Source organism: Rattus norvegicus, chromosome 9 (genome assembly GCF_021556685.1).
Source record: "Rattus norvegicus strain SHRSP/BbbUtx chromosome 9, alternate assembly SHRSP_T2T, whole genome shotgun sequence".
Taxonomy (NCBI): Eukaryota; Metazoa; Chordata; class Mammalia; order Rodentia; family Muridae; genus Rattus; species Rattus norvegicus.
The window spans coordinates 28,816,640-28,833,621 of record NC_141542.1 but is presented as its reverse complement, the minus strand read 5'-3'; the positions used below and the strand labels follow the sequence as shown (position 1 = coordinate 28,833,621).

The 16,982-nt window shown below is 47.1% G+C and overlaps 1 protein-coding gene across 50 annotated transcripts in view; it reads left to right on the top strand.

Moving 5' to 3' along the window:
* The window catches only part of Trerf1 (transcriptional regulating factor 1), a 226,699-nt gene extending 216,258 nt beyond the window's left edge, over window positions 1-10,441 (top strand). For 24 of the 50 annotated variants that reach the window (XM_087565833.1, XM_087565819.1, XM_087565805.1 and 21 more), the window contains 2 exons: window positions 1,854-2,101; window positions 7,078-9,671. In XM_087565833.1, coding sequence (XP_087421959.1) covers window positions 1,854-2,101; window positions 7,078-7,396 — 567 coding nt within the window. In that variant the 3' untranslated portion in view covers window positions 7,397-9,671. 50 annotated transcript variants of the gene reach the window in all.
* Window positions 10,442-16,982: the final 6,541 nt, after the last annotated feature.

The window sequence follows — 16,982 nt, the reverse complement described above, 5'->3', positions numbered from 1 at the left end:
CATGTTCCATTCCCTTTTCGAGAGCATGAGAAAGACCAGTGTACTGGGTCTCTGACAGCCTGGCCTCCATGCCCTGGCATTGCTATTCTGCCCAAATCACTTCCTGCAGATTAAGATGTGACTTTAAGTGACAATGTTTCTTGGTGAATTTGTTCAGAAACTGGGCACTTTTTCTTTAGGGTACAATAAATGATTGGTTCTCAATTTGGGGGTTTGGGGTTTGGTTTGGGTTTGGTTTGTTTTTTGTGGTAGGGGGGTCATCTTTTACTTTGCCCAATCAGACACGCTCAGCGAGAGAGACATTCTTAATGACTTCTTTAAAAAAACTCATCAAAGAAAGTATGATTGATGGCTTATTCCATGCCTAGCAATGAAGCCTGGGTTCAGTAAATCAGAAATAGATTTTTTTGTAATGCAATAAAAAGGACCCATGAGCTGAACAAAGAGAGGGCATCTAAAGCCACTGTGATGGAATAAAGGCCCTTGGTTTGGAGGGCTGTGGACCATAGCCTAGTACCTCAGTGCCTCTGGATAGAGGATAATTTGGTCCTACAATAACATTTTTTTTAGGACTGGGAAGGCAGGACCTGCATCTGGTGGGTAGGGGCCACAGAGGCCTCTACAAACTTGCTGTGCACAGGACAGTCACCACCTGTCCAGCCCCAAGTATCCTTAGAGCTGAGGCCAAGAAGCCCAGCTCTGTGCCAATATTTGAATCTAATCAGGCATGGTGGCAGACACCCGTACTCCCAGCACGTGGGAGAAGAAGGCAGGAGAAGATGCACTCTGGCTATTCAGTGAGGTGAAGGCCAGCCTGGAGCACAGGTTAGACTAACTCAATGAAGTCATTGGTCTGCATATTCACAGCCAGCCATAGTGATAAGACTTGTAAATCTAGTACTGGGGAGACAGAGGCAGGAGGATTGCCTCGTGTTTAAAACTACAGTTTAGGGCTGGAGAGATGGCTCAGTGGTTAAGAGCACTGACTGCTCTTCCTGAAGTCCTGAGTTCAATTCCCAGCAACCACATGGTGGCTCACAACCATCTGTAAAGAGATCCGATGCCCTCTTCTGGTGTATCTGAAGATAGCCACAGTGTACTTATATAGAATAAATGAATAAATCTTAAAAAAAAAAAAAAAAAAACTACAGTTTAAACTGTATACATGGGTTGGGGATTTAGCTCAGTGGTAGAGCGCTTGCCTAGCAAACACAAGGCCCTGGGTTCGGTCCCCAGCTCCGAAAAAAAGAAAGAGAAAAAAAATAAATCTTAAACTGTATACATAAACTGTGTATAGTAAGTTCCAGGCCAGCCAGGTCTGCAGAATGACACCCTGTCCCCCAAACTATGAGAAAGCCTGGCCCTTTGATTCTCTTAAAGTTTGGGGGTCTTAAACATTGTGGCTTCTGCAGTGTACACGGACTGCAGAGAACATTCATCTAGCAAGCATAAGTAAGACCCAGGTTCAATCCCCAGCATCACAGAAAGCAACCAGACTTAAAACAAGAGCTACCGAGGGGCCCTCTAACTCCTCTCATTTTGCACATAGGGAAAAAAAGAAGTATTTGAAAATCGAGTGGTTTAATGGCCTCTGATATTTGCAACAGGGTTTCAAGTTAGAGCTGGGTGCTAACTGGCTTTGAGACAAGAGCTTTGTCCTTGGTACTAAGCCTCTCGGCCTTTTGCTCTGGTTAGGCCAGTGAAGGAAGTCTTATTGGCACAGTTTGTGGTTGGGGTATCTGAGCTTTGCTTTCTGTGGCACACACCCAGTGCTTGCTTGTGTGAGCCCTGTGCTGTTTCATGTATCCCATGTTTTGCCACCAAGTAACTAACAACCCTAATTTCCTTTTCAGGACTGTAGATGTCATGTCGCTCCCTTTCTTCCTCAGGTGTTCAGCTCCCGACAGGCACTGAATGGCCACGCCCGCATCCATGGCGGCACCAACCAGGTGGCTAAGACCCGAGGTGCTGTCCCCTCTGGGAAGCAGAAGCCAGGTGGCACCCAGAGTGGGTATTGCTCAGTGAAGAGTTCACCATCTCACAGTACCACCAGTGGAGAGACCGACCCCACCACCATCTTCCCCTGCAAGGAGTGTGGCAAGTAAGTACACTTGAACTGGGTATCAAACCCAAGGTCAAAGTGAATGATGGTTCTGTGGGGGCTGTTTTCTTCAGCTGACTTTCAGGACTCCCCTTGATACTACCCGGGAGGTCTGCAGATAGATCTTTTCACTCCCTCTATCCATTCCTCTGCCCACAGCAGACATTACTAATCAATTACCGCATTCTCTAACATCACATCACATTAAAATGCAGCATCCTATCCTTCACATCATAATGATGCATGGTGGCACATCTAGTTGATTGAAGCCCAGGCATTGAGATAAAACCTGCTTTTCATCCTTGTCCCTTTAGATATACCTTAAAACAGCACCTAAGGGAAGAAGCTAACAGTAGGTGAGAAGAGCAATAGCTTTTACTCCACCACATACTTCATGTGTGTGACTTCACTCAATCCTCACAGGGAAAAACTCCATCCAACGCAAGTTGCCTTCATTCTTAGTTTACAAATAAAGATTTTAAGGTCAGGTAAAATGGCTTTTCCCAAGTCACACTTGCCAGGAAAGCAAAGCTGAGATTTAAACCTCGCTATGTCCAGATGCAGCGCCTGGCCTCTCCACGCTGCTCCAGCTTTCTGCCTGGTTTTGATTAGCTACATTGCAAAGAGCCTAACTAGTGTTAAAATACATGGCTCCTTCACAGCTTCCTTCCCCGTCAGTCCGCCTAGCCCCAAGGCCATAGCAATCTCACACACTTCACCTTCATCGTTTGCGATTAAAGATGAGTGCTAAGGGCTGAACCACACCACAACTCAAAAGAGGTTTCTTTGGGGTTGGGGGTTTAGCTCAGTGGTAGAGCGTTTGCCTAGCAAGAGCAAGGCCCTGGGTTCGGGCCCCAGCTCCAAAAAAAAAGAAAAGAAAAGGAAAAAAAGAGGGGTTTTTTTTCCAGTGAATCTCAGGGCTCACGGTGTGATCAAACACCCTACAACAGAGATGGGTAGCTGTTCTTTGCTACTCTGTGGGTTCTTCTTTTTCCTGCTCCTATCCCCTCCCCCTTCATCTTCTATCACTAAATCGGAGAGAAAGGAAGGTAGAGAAGAGAAAGAGAGAAAGATCCCTGAATCTAATTTCTTTCTTGTTATTTCTTCTTTGAACATGACTAACATACCACAAGCTACCCCCCTGCTGAGTGACCAACAACCCCCAACCCCATCTCTGGGAGCCCTGGCATTTATACCTTCTGAAAGTTCAGAAACAATGTCAGAAACTGTCTGCAGCTGGCAAAACCACCCCTCTGCCAGAGCAGGAGACAAATCACAGGCAGCAGCCGCAGACAGTCCCAGGCAGCCCCACAGCCCCACCCTGGGATTAAAACGAAAACATATCCTTATAATATTTTTGTGTTTAAAAAAAATTCTAGAATTCTCACTACAGACATGGCTTAGCAGTTGGGAACATCGGTTGCTCTTACAGAGGACCTGGGCTTGCTTCTAGCACCCACATGGTAACGAACAACCGTCTGTGATTCCAGTGCCGGGAGATCTGACGCTGTCTTCTAGCTTCCACAGATGCTGCTCAGAATTACATGCAGGCAGGCTCCCGCTCATATAAAAAATAACAACCAAATAAAAAGAACAACTGTGATAGTAAAATAGTAATAATAATGTATCAGGCAACTTCATGGCATTCAGCAGGGTCCTCCCTGCCTTTGCCTGAGACGGTTTTAAATGGTGTCTTATACTCTCCATTCATTTACTCTTTAGAATAGCCCTGTGAGGGGGTGACGAGACAGCTCAGCACACAGTACCTGCCACTTGCCGACAAGTCCAGATCCCACCTGGGAGATTCGTGACTTCAGAAAGTTGTCCCCTGACTTCCACGTATACAGACATCATGGGAGTGTGTACGCCCATGTGCACACATGCTGATGTGCACACACAATTACAGAAACTGAGGCAGAGGGAAGTTAGGCCTGCAGCTAGGCTGACCTGCGGATGAGCCTCTTATTTAGCCTTCAAAACACTCAGGCTGGCCTGGCCTCTTATGATTCAGCCACTGGGCTGCATTGCCCCTCACACTTAGAGAGAAGACTGACCTGCAGGCACCCTACTCTGACAAGGAAGCAGCTGAGGCTCAGCTGTCACCCCCTGTTGTCCTGGAAACATCAAGGCCTTGCCAGGCTCCTCTGAAAAGGAAGCAAGAGCCTTCTCTGTAGGAGCGGGATTCTCTGTAGTCCACCAGGTGGAGACGAAGGCCTCCTCAGGCAAAATCTCCACAGGCTGACGGTCCCAAATCTTAAAATCCAAAACTTGGCGAGCAAGCACTTGACACTGCAGATGAAAAGTTCTACACTGGGAAACTTTGTTCTGCTCAGAAAATGAGTGAAAGCCACTCAGTGCTGAGGCAGTGTGCACACCTGTGTCTCCCACACACGCCTGGGGGCTGATGGGAAAGGGTCACAAGTTCAAAGGCAGCCTGGGCTATCTAATGAGAGCCTGTCTCAGATGACACATGAATGGGTGAATAGATGGACGGACGGACGGACGGATGGACGGACGAATGGACATGGGGACTGACGGGAAATGATCACAAGTTCAAAGGCAACTTGAGCTATCTTGCAAGAGCCTGTCTCAGATGATGGATGGGTGTCTCAGATAGTGGATGGATGGATGGACGGACAGATGTAATTGAATTATTTATTCTAGCTAGCTTGTATAAAAGCCATAACAACCTGATATTTTATTTACAAGCCTAGATTGAGCAGGTTCTGTGCCATTCTCACCTGTACCCGAACCGTACGTCCCTGTTAACTTGCTCTTTGAGTCTCACCCGAGCTGCTCCTGCCCCCTCAGCCTGTCCTCAGGGTATACTTTTCCTGGCCAGGGGCTCATGAGCCATCTGATCTCCTGGCAGCCACCTTTTCTCTCCGACCTCTCTCTCCTCCTCTGTCCACAGTGGTCACTACCTGCAGCCCCTAGCCTGGTAACTGATTACCTCTATTCTATACCGCCCACCAGTAACTGTCAGCCACTTCTATTTAACCAGTCAGAGAAGATTGGTGAGCAAACTTTACACAACATGGGAAGTGCTTGTCTGGACTGCAACCAGATCCTGGGAGCCAGTATTTAGCATTCGAATACCAGACCAACCCCCAGCAGATACATACATACATACATACATACATACATACATACATACATACATACAATGGAAACAGGAGAACCCAGAGTTTAGGGGCATCCTTGGCTATATGGAGTTGAAGGCTAGCCTGAGCTACAAGAGAGCCTGTCTTAAAAGTGGGGGTAAAGCAGTGAGCCTCATGCTTAGCCTTGGGCCCCGTCTGCAGGAAGTTTCACTGTGTGTACAGATCTATAGCGTCTGATCGCTGTGGACCAGAGGGCACTTGCCTCAGGTTTCATGTTCCCGGCTGTCCTTCAAAAGCACACAGCAGGGTTGGGGATTTAGCTCAGTGGTAGAGTGCTTGCCTAGCAAGCGCAAGGCCCTGGGTTCGGTCCCCAGCTCTGGAAGAAAAAAAAAAAAGAAAAAGAAAAAAAGAAAAAGCACACAGCAAGCATTTTTCTCGTCCCTGTACTCGAGATCTTTTCTTTCTTTTGGCTTTATTTGTTATTAGTGTACATATGTGCCCACGTACATGGCAGGACACACATGGGAGGCCAGGGGACAGCTCTGTAGGGTCAGTTCTCTCCATCTATCTGTGGGCCCTGGGGCGCGGGGAAGAACTGAAGGTGGCCAGGCTTTCTCTGCAGACGCTCTCCCCAGCCCTCACCTGCCCCTCCCCAGGTCATTCCCTAGCAAAGTCCAAGCAAGACTTTTATGAAAACTAGACATGTTTCCTGAGGTTTTCCAGAGAGGAACAGCACTGAACAAGTCCACGACAGCCTCTTTCGGCTGCTCAATCCTCTTCATTTCCCACATGTCCAGATAGAAGCCAGCCTCAGGCTGTAGGGCTCAGGCTGGGTCGCTGGACTGGTTGGAGAGTGACTAAATTGTATTTATGCTATTCTTTCTCCATAAACCCGGGTTCGTATCTGGGCTGACTTTCCTGAAAATGGCCGAGATAGCAAATAGGTAGAATGTGCAGGCCATGCTCTCTCTCACCACCTCACTTTCCCATCACATCCCAAAAACAGTAGGGGGAAAAAAACTCAACAAACAGACATAGTTGTGTGCCAGTGCCTAGAATAATAAGGGGGCCGGACCCTTGATCTAAAGACTCTGGCATCCTTCGATCCCAGGACTGCAGGTCATTGACATGTTGGCTCACATGATTTCTTGCCTGGAGGTGGGAGAGAGGACCGGCCTTTACAATAAGGCTTTTAGTCGCATCCTTGGCCTTGGCTCATGCTAGACAGACACCTCCTAACTTGGTTACAACAAATATGTCTCCCGACTTTGCCAGCTGCTTTCTGTGAGGGTGCAGCCTCTCTGAGCCCAGGCCTACTTCATTCTAAAGAAAACAGTATGAAATGATAATTATGGTGGCCAAGGGGGTCTGCAGCAAAAAGAAGTGGTAGAGGGAAAAAAATGGAGTGGGAAAGGGGGCCCCCAAGTGGTGTGCGGGAAGAATTTTCCAGCCCTTTGACCGGAAGAAGGCCTGAAGCCAGGGACAGAGGTGGGCTGTTCTATGGTGCAGCCATCATCAACAGAGTTTGGGGTTTTCCAGTCCAGACGGTGTGGGTAGGGGTGGGAATGGGAGAAGGCCCAAGGAGAGGCAGGAGTGCTTGCTAGACCGTAGACAAATTGGACACTCTTTGGGGTCTTCATTAGCACAGGAAGGAAACAGGACACGCCATACTTCCTGTCCCCATTCCTCTTCCTCATAATGCTTGGGGAGATGGCCTGACTGGTCACAGCATGAAGAAGCCACGGCAAGCCAGATCTGTATGCCCCAGTCCCCGAAGTCCCCGCAGGAAACTGCAGGGAAACGGGCGTCTGTACCTTTAGGAGCTCAGGTCAGCCCCTAGGTCTCACAGACTGCTCTCTCCCTCCTTTCCAGGGTCTTCTTTAAGATCAAAAGCCGGAATGCACACATGAAAACCCACCGGCAGCAAGAGGAGCAGCAGAGGCAGAAGGCTCAGAAGGCAGCCTTCGCGGCAGAAATGGCAGCCACCATCGAGAGGACTACGGGGCCGGTGGGGGCACCGGAGCTGCTGCCTCTGGACCAGCTGAGCCTGATGAAGCCCAAGGACGTGGACATCCTGGATGATGATATGGTCCAGCAGTTAGGCGTCATGGACGAGGCTGAGGTGGTAGGCACGGATCTTCTCTTGGACAACCAAGATTCAGTTTTGCTTCAGGGTGATACAGAACTCTAAACCCCCCGTTCATCACCTAGAGACACAGAAGCCACGGCCTCCACCTCCGTTTGTCTGCAGAACCTGGACTTCCTGCTCCTTTGGAAACCCTTTTAAACTACCTGTTTAAAAAGTGGTCCTTTTCTTCAGGTTAAGGGAGGGGAAAATCCAGTTCTTTCTCTTTTACCTTCTTTTGCATTGTTTTTGTTGGGGGTTGGGGGGAATAAAAAATTGGCACAACTGTCTTTAAGAGGTGTCTCATCTGGGCTGTGTTCTCGTGAGGCCGTTTCCCTCGGGCGAGCCTCACTCTTGTGTTGCTTTGCTTTCAAATGTCAGCCACCCTGGTTGCCTTTTATCTCCAAACTTGCTGTGTGTGTGTGGGCGTGTGTGCGTGTGCACGCGTGTATGTGTGTGCATGTGTATGTGTGTGTGTGTTGGAAGCAGGTTATCCCATTCGTTCTGGGACTTTAGACCATGTTTTCCCACAAAGAATTATTTTATTCTGTTCTGACCTGCCAGAAAGAGTTCTCTCTCTCTCAAATCAGAAGAGTTAACACAAACATTCTCTCTCTCTCTCTCTCTCTCTCTCTCTCTCTCTCTCTCTCCCTCCCTCCCTCCCTCCCTCCCTCCCTCCATCTCTCCCTCTCTCTTTCTCTGTTTTCAACATGGTCCACGGCCAGTGGAGTCCTGAACTTATTTTGCACCACTGAAACGTACTGTGAAACCTCCTCCACTCTGACTTGCTCTAACGTGAGTGCTGGACTAAGGCTTGCCTAGATGTTAGCTGCAGAGAGAGATAGGTTTCTCTAATGCATAGAGATTAGCAGGTGCGATTTCAACTGCTTTGAAAGCCAACACAGATGTGTCCAGATTCAAGTTTGCTCGCATTCAAACAATGAATGTATTTGTTCCAAGTCACTTACCAAAGCGAATGCAGACTTCTCTAAGCTACATGACTTTGCTCTGTCCCCGACAGCAGGGGGTGCCATTTGTACTTGAAGGCAATAAACCTGTAATCCGACAAAAAACGTCATTGCCTAGGCTTTTGTTCTCAGTTGGGGTGACCCCCTCCCACTGCTAGTGTACAGTCAGACTGGACCACTGCCCCTGGCACAGACAGGTGCCTGTCAGCCTCCCTTCTGTGGCTATGGCCCATGGCCTTCAGGTCAGGTGTTTTCAGGTCTTAACCCTCCCTGAGTAGACTAGCTCCCCAGCTCCGTCTAAGTGTAGCTGTCATGCTGGGCCACTATGCTACCCCGTGATCAGCTTGGCATTAGAGAGCATCCTAGTGGAGGAGTAGGATTGGATACCCTTCACATTGGATTCTACAAAACCATTTGGCACATACTCGGGGCCAGGGCACCGTTGCCCACCGAAGCCCCCACTCAGGCAGTGGTTTCTGAGTCTCAGGAAAGCCACAAACAGAAGACTATTTACAAAGATTCTTTTCCTGTTCGTCACTGTTTTTAGAACTATGAACTCTTGAGGTCCTTTCTGGGTGGGGGTGGGGGGTACATTTTCCTTGCTGTTGTTTCAAAGGGTTGTCGTAGCCTGTGTGTGATCTCAGAAGTGTCGCTTTAAGAACCCCCCTGGGCATCGTGCATGAGCTTCCTTTAAAACCATTCCAGCCGCCACCCCTCAGCAGACCGCCAGGCCCTGTCTGTCGTGGCGTCTGCTTAGCTACAGAAAAGAGCGAATGCCCAGAGAACTTGGGGAAGTTCGTGTCCTCCTCCTGCTTGGGGATTTGCCCAGTTTGAAACCTTAGAAACAAGCTGACTTGCCACCACCAGTATCCAGTGCACAGCTCATTTTGATTTGTCATGCAGAATAGCATAAGGAATATTTTGACTTGAAATAACCAAAGAACTCCTCCTTAATGAGACAGTTCAGATATCTGTGTTTGTATTTCCTATCAGCTTAAAGTTTAATTGACTTCCAATTAAAAGATTGCACTTTTATTTTCCAGAAATGATTTTACCTGCATGTGCGTGTTCTGTTTTAGCTGCCCCTCCCCCCAAAGCCCCAAAGAACTTCTCTTCCTGATGGTTAATGTCTCCACCCAGCTCCCACTGACTCGATGGTTTTTCAGTAATGGATTTAGACTCCCTTTGAGGAAGCTTGTATATAAAAAGTTAACAGATATATTTTATGGAAAAACCCATCTTATTTTCAAATATATTTAACTGCTGTTATATTTTATTAGAGGAAGGTTGTAAATATTTTCTAGGAGTTCTATTGTAAAGAAAAGTATTTTTGAAAAAAATTAATGTAATAAAAAGGAAATCGTTTCTAAAGAGTGGCTGTGACTGCTTCCTGCTCTGCTCTGTTCTGCTGTGGTCTTGGCCAGTGACGTGCATGCCTTCGTATCAGGATGTAACTCAGATTTGCACTATTCCAAGTTAAAACATCGTCATTTCTAACGTGCTTAACTGTATGTTTCCGGAATGCGGCTCCCTCTGCACAGCAGAGTGCTGTGTGGAGTCTACTCGTGTATTTTTAATGCGTGTATTTTTAATAAGGGTTTTATGTAACATTTTGGCAAAAAAAAAGGAAAAAGAAAAAAGAAGAGGACAGTATTTTCTAATGAATTTTATAATAACGTTTTGCTAAAAAAAAAAAAAAAAAATGCTTCTTCCTAGGTCAGTTTTTGTTAAGGTGAATCAAACTCAAACGTCTTATTTTCCAGGGGTTTAAAAAAAAAAAATTGAAGCTGGAAAAGCAACGTTCTGTTTGGACGTCACATGTAACAAATGAATAAAGTTGTTTTGTAGACCTGTCCTTTAAAGGTGCATTCCTTAAAGTGATGATGGTGATGATCTGGGTATCCTAAGCCGTTTCCCACCCCAAAACGCTCTGTGTTGTGCTGTTTTAGATTTACGTTGTTGTTGTTCGTCGTCGTCGTTGTTGCTGCTTGAACGATCGCAAGACTTTTGCAGACGAGAATGGGAGAATGTTAAGGACAGTCCAGCTAATCATCCTTCTGAGAAACTGCCGGTTCCCACAGGTGGCCATTCCTCCACTAGAATACGCTTGGTGTTGCATTCGCTGTCCTGAAATAAACCTTTAGGAGTCTCTCTTGGCTCAAACAATCCTTCTTTCAGCCATGGACGAGTCCTGGTGGCATGGTCAATGCTAACTCTGCTACCTCAGCTGCTCTGTGCACAGCGAGTTTAGACCTGCTGGTCAGATCCTATTTCCATTAAAATGTTCCTCCTGACTGGAGAAACGAGAACAAGGACTTACACCTTGGCTCCGCGAGTGATGGATGAGCCACTTGAAGACATGGCATTCTCCCACCTATGCCCCCCAGAAGCATTTGATCCCAGCCCTTGGGAAGCAGAAGCAGGCAGAGCTCTCAGAGTTTAAGGTCCGCTGGTCTACAAAGCAAATTCCAGGTCAGCCAGGGCTTCACAGTGGGACCCTTCACCACCCCCCCCCAACCCCCAGCAAAAGAAATCTTACTGGAAGTCCTCAACAACAGCTGTGTGCCAAGCCTGATTGATTTGCGGTTTAATACGAATTTCTAAAATGTATGCGTGTTTGCTTTTCAGTAGTCAGCAATAAATTTGGGAGGAAATTTGATATTTTACGTTTTATATAGTTTGCCCTGAATAAGGCTTTCTCCTTCCTCACCTTGACCATCTAGATCCTTTTTGGAACTTTAATTTTAATCGTTCTTTTAGATCATCCTTTATCAAAAGAGCTACCCAAGATTCAGTGCACATACAGCATAAACTGAGTCAGCTTCTAGGGGCCACAGTCCCAGACCCCCTTAAAGGGGCACCACCGCACCCATTCAGTCATTCACTCATTCGGTCCTCATGAGCTACCCTACACTCAACACGTTCGACACCGTAATGCACGTCTGTGACAGAAGCTGCACCAATGGCTTCACTGAAGAACCGGATATTGAACCAGAGCAGATCAGGCTGGCCCACTTTGCATCCAAAGAGCAAAGTTTAGACTTTATTAAATCCAAGAACGTCTTCACGTACACCTCTGGGGTCCTACGCTGTAGTCATCTGCTAAGGCCTCTTGGTTCTCCCAGGTCCACTCTGTGGAAGAAAGCACTCACTCTTCGGAGAACGGAAATTGAATCCCGAATTGTGCAGGTCTGCTGGCTGCCCCAGGTACAGCCAGTCAGCTGAGAGGTGTGTTCTAGGAAACCGGGTAGGCTTTTAATCAAAACGTAATTCTAAGGGCGTTTTAAAAAACCAAAGAGCGCCTCTCAGGTGCGGACGTGGTCTATGACTCACAAATGCCTGACATAAAGGAATGTTTTGGGGAAAATAAAATCAATAATCAATAATTCCTCACAACAGCCACAGCAAAAAAGCTATAGAGGGGGGCTGGGGATTTAGCTCAGTGGTAGAGCGCTTACCTAGGAAGTGCAAGGCCCTGGGTTCGGTCCCCAGCTCCGAAAAAAAGAACCAAAAAAAAAAAAAAAAAAAGCTATAGAGGGGTAAATTGCTCCCTTTATGCAAAGTCAGGCATGATGGTGCTTGCCTATGATCCCAGTGCCTGGATGGTGGAATCATTAAGGTCAGGAGTTCAAGACCAACCTTGGCTACACACAAAGTTCTAGGCCAGCTGAGCTACCCAAGACTCTATCTCAAAACAGGGTAAAATGACTCGGCAGACAGAGAGATGCCAGGCCTCAGTTGGATCCCTGGACCCCATAAAGTGGGAGAAGAGAACCAACTTTCAAGAGTTGTGCTCTGACCTCCACATTAAACTCAGGACACACACACAGTAAATACATCACACACACACACACACACACACACACACACACACACACACACACACACACACGTGCATGCATGCGTGAAGGGAGAAAACAAGTCTTCTGAAGAGTTCTCACTTTAAAAACAATTGAAGCCAAGCCTGGAGGCGCAGACCTTGATCCCAGCACCAGGGAGTCGGAGGCAGGAGGATCTCTGTGAGTTCAAGGTCAGCCTGGTCAACAGAGTGAGTTCTAAGACTTGGTTCTGTCAAAATATACTTCTGTCTGTTTTCTGGGCCTAAAGCAGGAACCTTCTAGAACGGTTCCTCTCTGGGTCAGACATTTGAAAGTTCAGGCTGTGTGGGTATAAGGAACCGTGACAACTGCCCACGGTCAGAACGCTGCTGGTGGCTCACAGCGTACTCCAAGGTCCCTGTCTATACCTAGAGCTCCCAGACTCACCTGCTGCCTGTGGCCTGAAGAAGCCACAGGCAGAGACAGGCTTCAGATCTTTAAAACTGTGCTTCATGCCGAGAGCTGTCGGACGGAAGAGACTCTGGGCTAACAGCCTAAAAAACTAAGCTAAGCCTCATCTCTTACCAGACCATATGGGAGGACACAGGCATCTGTCATGCAGAGGTCAGCCCCACCCGCCCCCAGCCTGCTCTGGGCAGCGACCCAAACTCTTCTTGAAACCCTGAGTGTGGAGCCCACCAAGATGACCTGAGTAAAGGAGACCTGAGTTCAGTTCTGCAGAACGCACGTGGCAGAAGGAGAGAAACAATTCTAAAAGTTTTCTGTGCTTTGACTCACACACACAAACATAAAATTAATAAATAGAATATGCTGGGGGGAGAGGGAACATCAATCTAGTTAGTGTCTTCCGGTGTCAAAACTCCAGGATCATTGGGGCTGGGAGGAGTTACTTTGGAACAAGTAAACCATGTGTGTGTGTGCTAAGCCTAGAGTGTCATGTGTGCACTGACTTCTTGCAACATGCAGTACAAGTGTGTGTGTGTGTGTGTGTGTGTGTGACACAGACTATGAAAGTGACTGACCTCTGTCACCCCGATCTCCTGCCGGCTAACCCTGCCTTTTTCCTTTAGAATGTGTGCCAGGTAGCTGAATGTCAACTTGACAACAAGATGTGATGGCTCCTCCTGGTTGTCAACTTGACTACACTGGGACTGAACTACAATCCAGATAATGGAGAGCACACCTGTAATCCAAATCTTGAGGCTGGAAGACACAGGCTTCTGACCCAGATCTTGCCGTGGGATGACACACACTTTTGATCCAGATCTTGAGGCACTGTGGCCATGAAAAGCTTAGGCCCAGGCAAGATAGTATATGCCTTTGATCCCGGGAGGCAGAGGCAAGTCAATTTGTGAGTTCAAGGCCAGCCTGGGAATGGGCAAGATCCAAGTAAACAACGGCTTAGGTCTAGGCGTGTTGGTGCACACCTTTAATCTGGCCCATACCTGCTGCTGGAGGCCTACACAAGGACAATGGAAGAAGGAAGGCTCAAGCTTCACCTGCTGTGCTTACTTGCCAGCACAGCTGCTGGAACCTAGTTCTTCCGGATTCCAGCTTATACAGAAGACCCGCTGAAACACCCAGAGCAACTATTAGATTCTTGAACTTCCGATTCACAGCTGCCCATTGTTGGGTTAGTTGGACTGCAGACTGTAAGTCATTACAACAAATTCCCTTAATATAAAGAGACATCCCATAAGTTCTGTGACTCTAGAGAATCCTGCCTGATACAACCATCATCTGAGAGGAGGGAGCCTCAGCTGAGAAAAATGCCTCCATACCAGCAGGCTGTAAACAAGCCTGTAGGGCGTTTTCTTAATTAGTGACCCCTGGGCTGGTGGTCCCGGGTTCTAGAAAGCAGGCTGAAGAACCAGGACAAGCCAGTATGCATACATCCTGCCAGGCGTCATGGCCTCTGCATCAGCTCCTGCCCCCAGGTTCTGCCCTGCCTGAGTTCCTGCCCTGACTTCCTTCGATGATGACGATGAACCGTGATATGGAAGTGAAAGCTGAATAAACTCTTTTTTTTCCAAAGTTGCTTTGATCATGGTGTTCATCGCGGCAATATAAACCCCAAGACTCTAACTTCTGCACTCGCACCTGAGGCATTACCCTGAAATACAGTTTTATAACTCATAATGACTTAGGAGAGGAAAACAAGGGGTTCTGAGAAAACCATAGCATTCGAGCATAGACGCAGAGAAATCTGATGAAGCAAAGGCAGCTCTGGTGGCCACACGCCATCCTGAAAGAGCTGAATCTCAGCTGAGAGAATCTACCAAGACAAAAGTCAAGGCCTCCAAGAAGAGGACATTTAGTCGTTAAGGCTGTTTAGAGCACATCTCTCTGGTTCAGCATGCCACTGAGTCGATAAAAACAAGTCAATCAAACTTTCTTTGTGAAGTGGGGTGGGCAGGAGGGTACCTTTAGTCTCCTCATCCAAAGGAGACATTGAATGCTGAACATGAATCCGTCATAGACAGAACCAGCCCACTGCACAGTTGAGCAGTCCCAGAGCTAGGATTGTGAAGGCTGTTACGGGTTCAGCTGTAGCTCACCATTTGACCTTGGCCAAGTCAACCCGACTCTGAACGTCACCTTACAGTTAAGATACAGTTACCTCTGTGAGCATGAGATTGGGTCATTTCCTAGCTGAAGTGCTGCTATCTTTACGAGTGCAGCAGACTCCCCTGAGCTGAGACCATCCAGAAGGACTGGAGGCTGAGTGAGGAGCCATCGTCAAGGTACCACGTGGAAAGATGGATGCAAAGTTTAGAAGTAGCAAAGAGATGAAGGTTGGGGCACTCTCGGAACGGACCACTGGCTGAGAGGGATAACTCTGAATGTCATGATTTAGAGAGAGCCTAATTCTGAGGAAGCCTCTGGGGTGCCTGCGCAGGTAGGGCATAGCCAAGTCCAGCCATGTACTAATGAAGATTCTGTTTCCACATAGAGACCACATAGAGGCCAGCCTGAGGGGCAGGAAAGTAGTCCGTACTCACAGGCCTTCCATCAGTTTGTACCATCTGGACCAAATCATTCTTCGCTTAATTCTCTGGCCTGCCAAATAAGACGACTAGTGTCTGCCAAATAAGATGACTAGGTAGACACTAGTCATCATGCAACTTTACGTTGGCATGATGCTTTATTGAGATGTAAGACTCTCAGAGAGAATCTTCCCTCAGGAGGGAGATCCTCAAGCCCAATGACCAGTCCGAGTCCACAGGCTGCAATCAGCAAGAGGATTTTTATTGATCAGGATACACAGGTATCTGTGGGCGTCCCAGTCAATTTGGAAGACTGGCGCGCCTAGCAGAACCAGGGACGGGTTTTTATAGTGTATTGGGAGCAGAAGCAGGCTTACAGAAGCAGATGCATGGTTACAGGGATGTGATTGGTGGAGTAAATGAGGCATACGTGTATGTTACCTATTTTGGCTATAATCATAACAGTGAGTTAGCAAAAAGTACATGGTAGTCAGGGCTTCCGGGGGGTCAGGGACTTTTTCTTTTTCCTGTCAGGTGGCCCATGGAGCAGTGCCCATAATTTAGTCTGGTTTCTGCATTTTGTTTTCTTTTCTGGTCTGTTTCGTCTAAATGATGGGTCAGCTTGTCCCACATATCTAAAAACTTACTTTTTATTTCTATAGTTGAGGGCCTTGGGCTTGTACAATTCCCTTTCTGGGAGGGGGTCTTTCAGAGATACTGTATCAGCTGGGTTTGTGTGTCAAGTTGACACAAGCTGGAGTCATTGGAGAGGAAGGCGCCTCAGTGGAAGATGTGTCTCCATGAGATCCAACTGTAAGGCATGTTCTCAATTGGTGATCTATGGGGGAAGGTCCAGGCAACTGTGGGTGCTGTCATCCCTAGGCTAGTGGTCCTGGGTTCTATAAGCAGGCCGACTGAGCAAGCCACGGGAAGCAAGCCAGTAAGCAGGAGCCCTCCATTGGCATCTGCATCAGCTCCTGCTCCCAGGTTCCAGCCCTGCTTAAGTTCCTGTCCTGACTTCCTCCAATGATATACTATGATCTGGAAGTGTAACTAAATAAACCCTTTTCTCGCCAGCTTGCTTTTTGGTTATGGTGTTTTGTCACAGCAATGGAAACCCTAACTAAGGTAGATACTTTGTATCGTCCTCATTAAATTGATCCTTATCCATTTTCCCAATAACCTTTTAAGAGCCAGGATGTAGAAGAGATGCCACAAATTCAGGATGAGTTTATCATATAGCATTTAATCTCATTTAATCCTCTACTGCTTTGTCCTCCTCTCTACTTGGCAAATGGAAAAAAAAAAAAAAAATGGGTTCAGAGTATGGAAGAAAGTTGATCAAGTCACCCACCTAAACAGAAACCAGAGCTCCTAAGTGTGGAGCTTCCATTACGTTAAATGCATGGGAAGGCATTTTGAAAAACACAATTTAGAAATATCCATTAACAAGCCTGGCATTCCGACGGTGTGAACAAAGTTTAACAACAAAATGGCTTCTGCAATAAGGTAAAATGTTAGAATTTGGACTCAGTAGTAACAGCAAATTCCTTTCCAAGTATGCGTTTTGTTGTGTGCGTCTCAAAGCAAACAAACAAGAAACACCCACGACAAATATAATTAGGCTATATAGCATATAGATAGAACCTGGCAGTTTATCCAGACGGCGAAAGCGACGCATCCACTCAAAAACTTAAATGAATGCGTGAATAATAAACAAGTAAATAAATAATAAAGTAGAAATTTAAATTAAAAAAACAAAATCAAGGGGCCACGTCTCTATGGTTGTCTCAGTGCCGGAACACAGGAGACACTCTCTCTTTTTCGAACTCTATGGTTCGAGGGCACGGCTGTGATC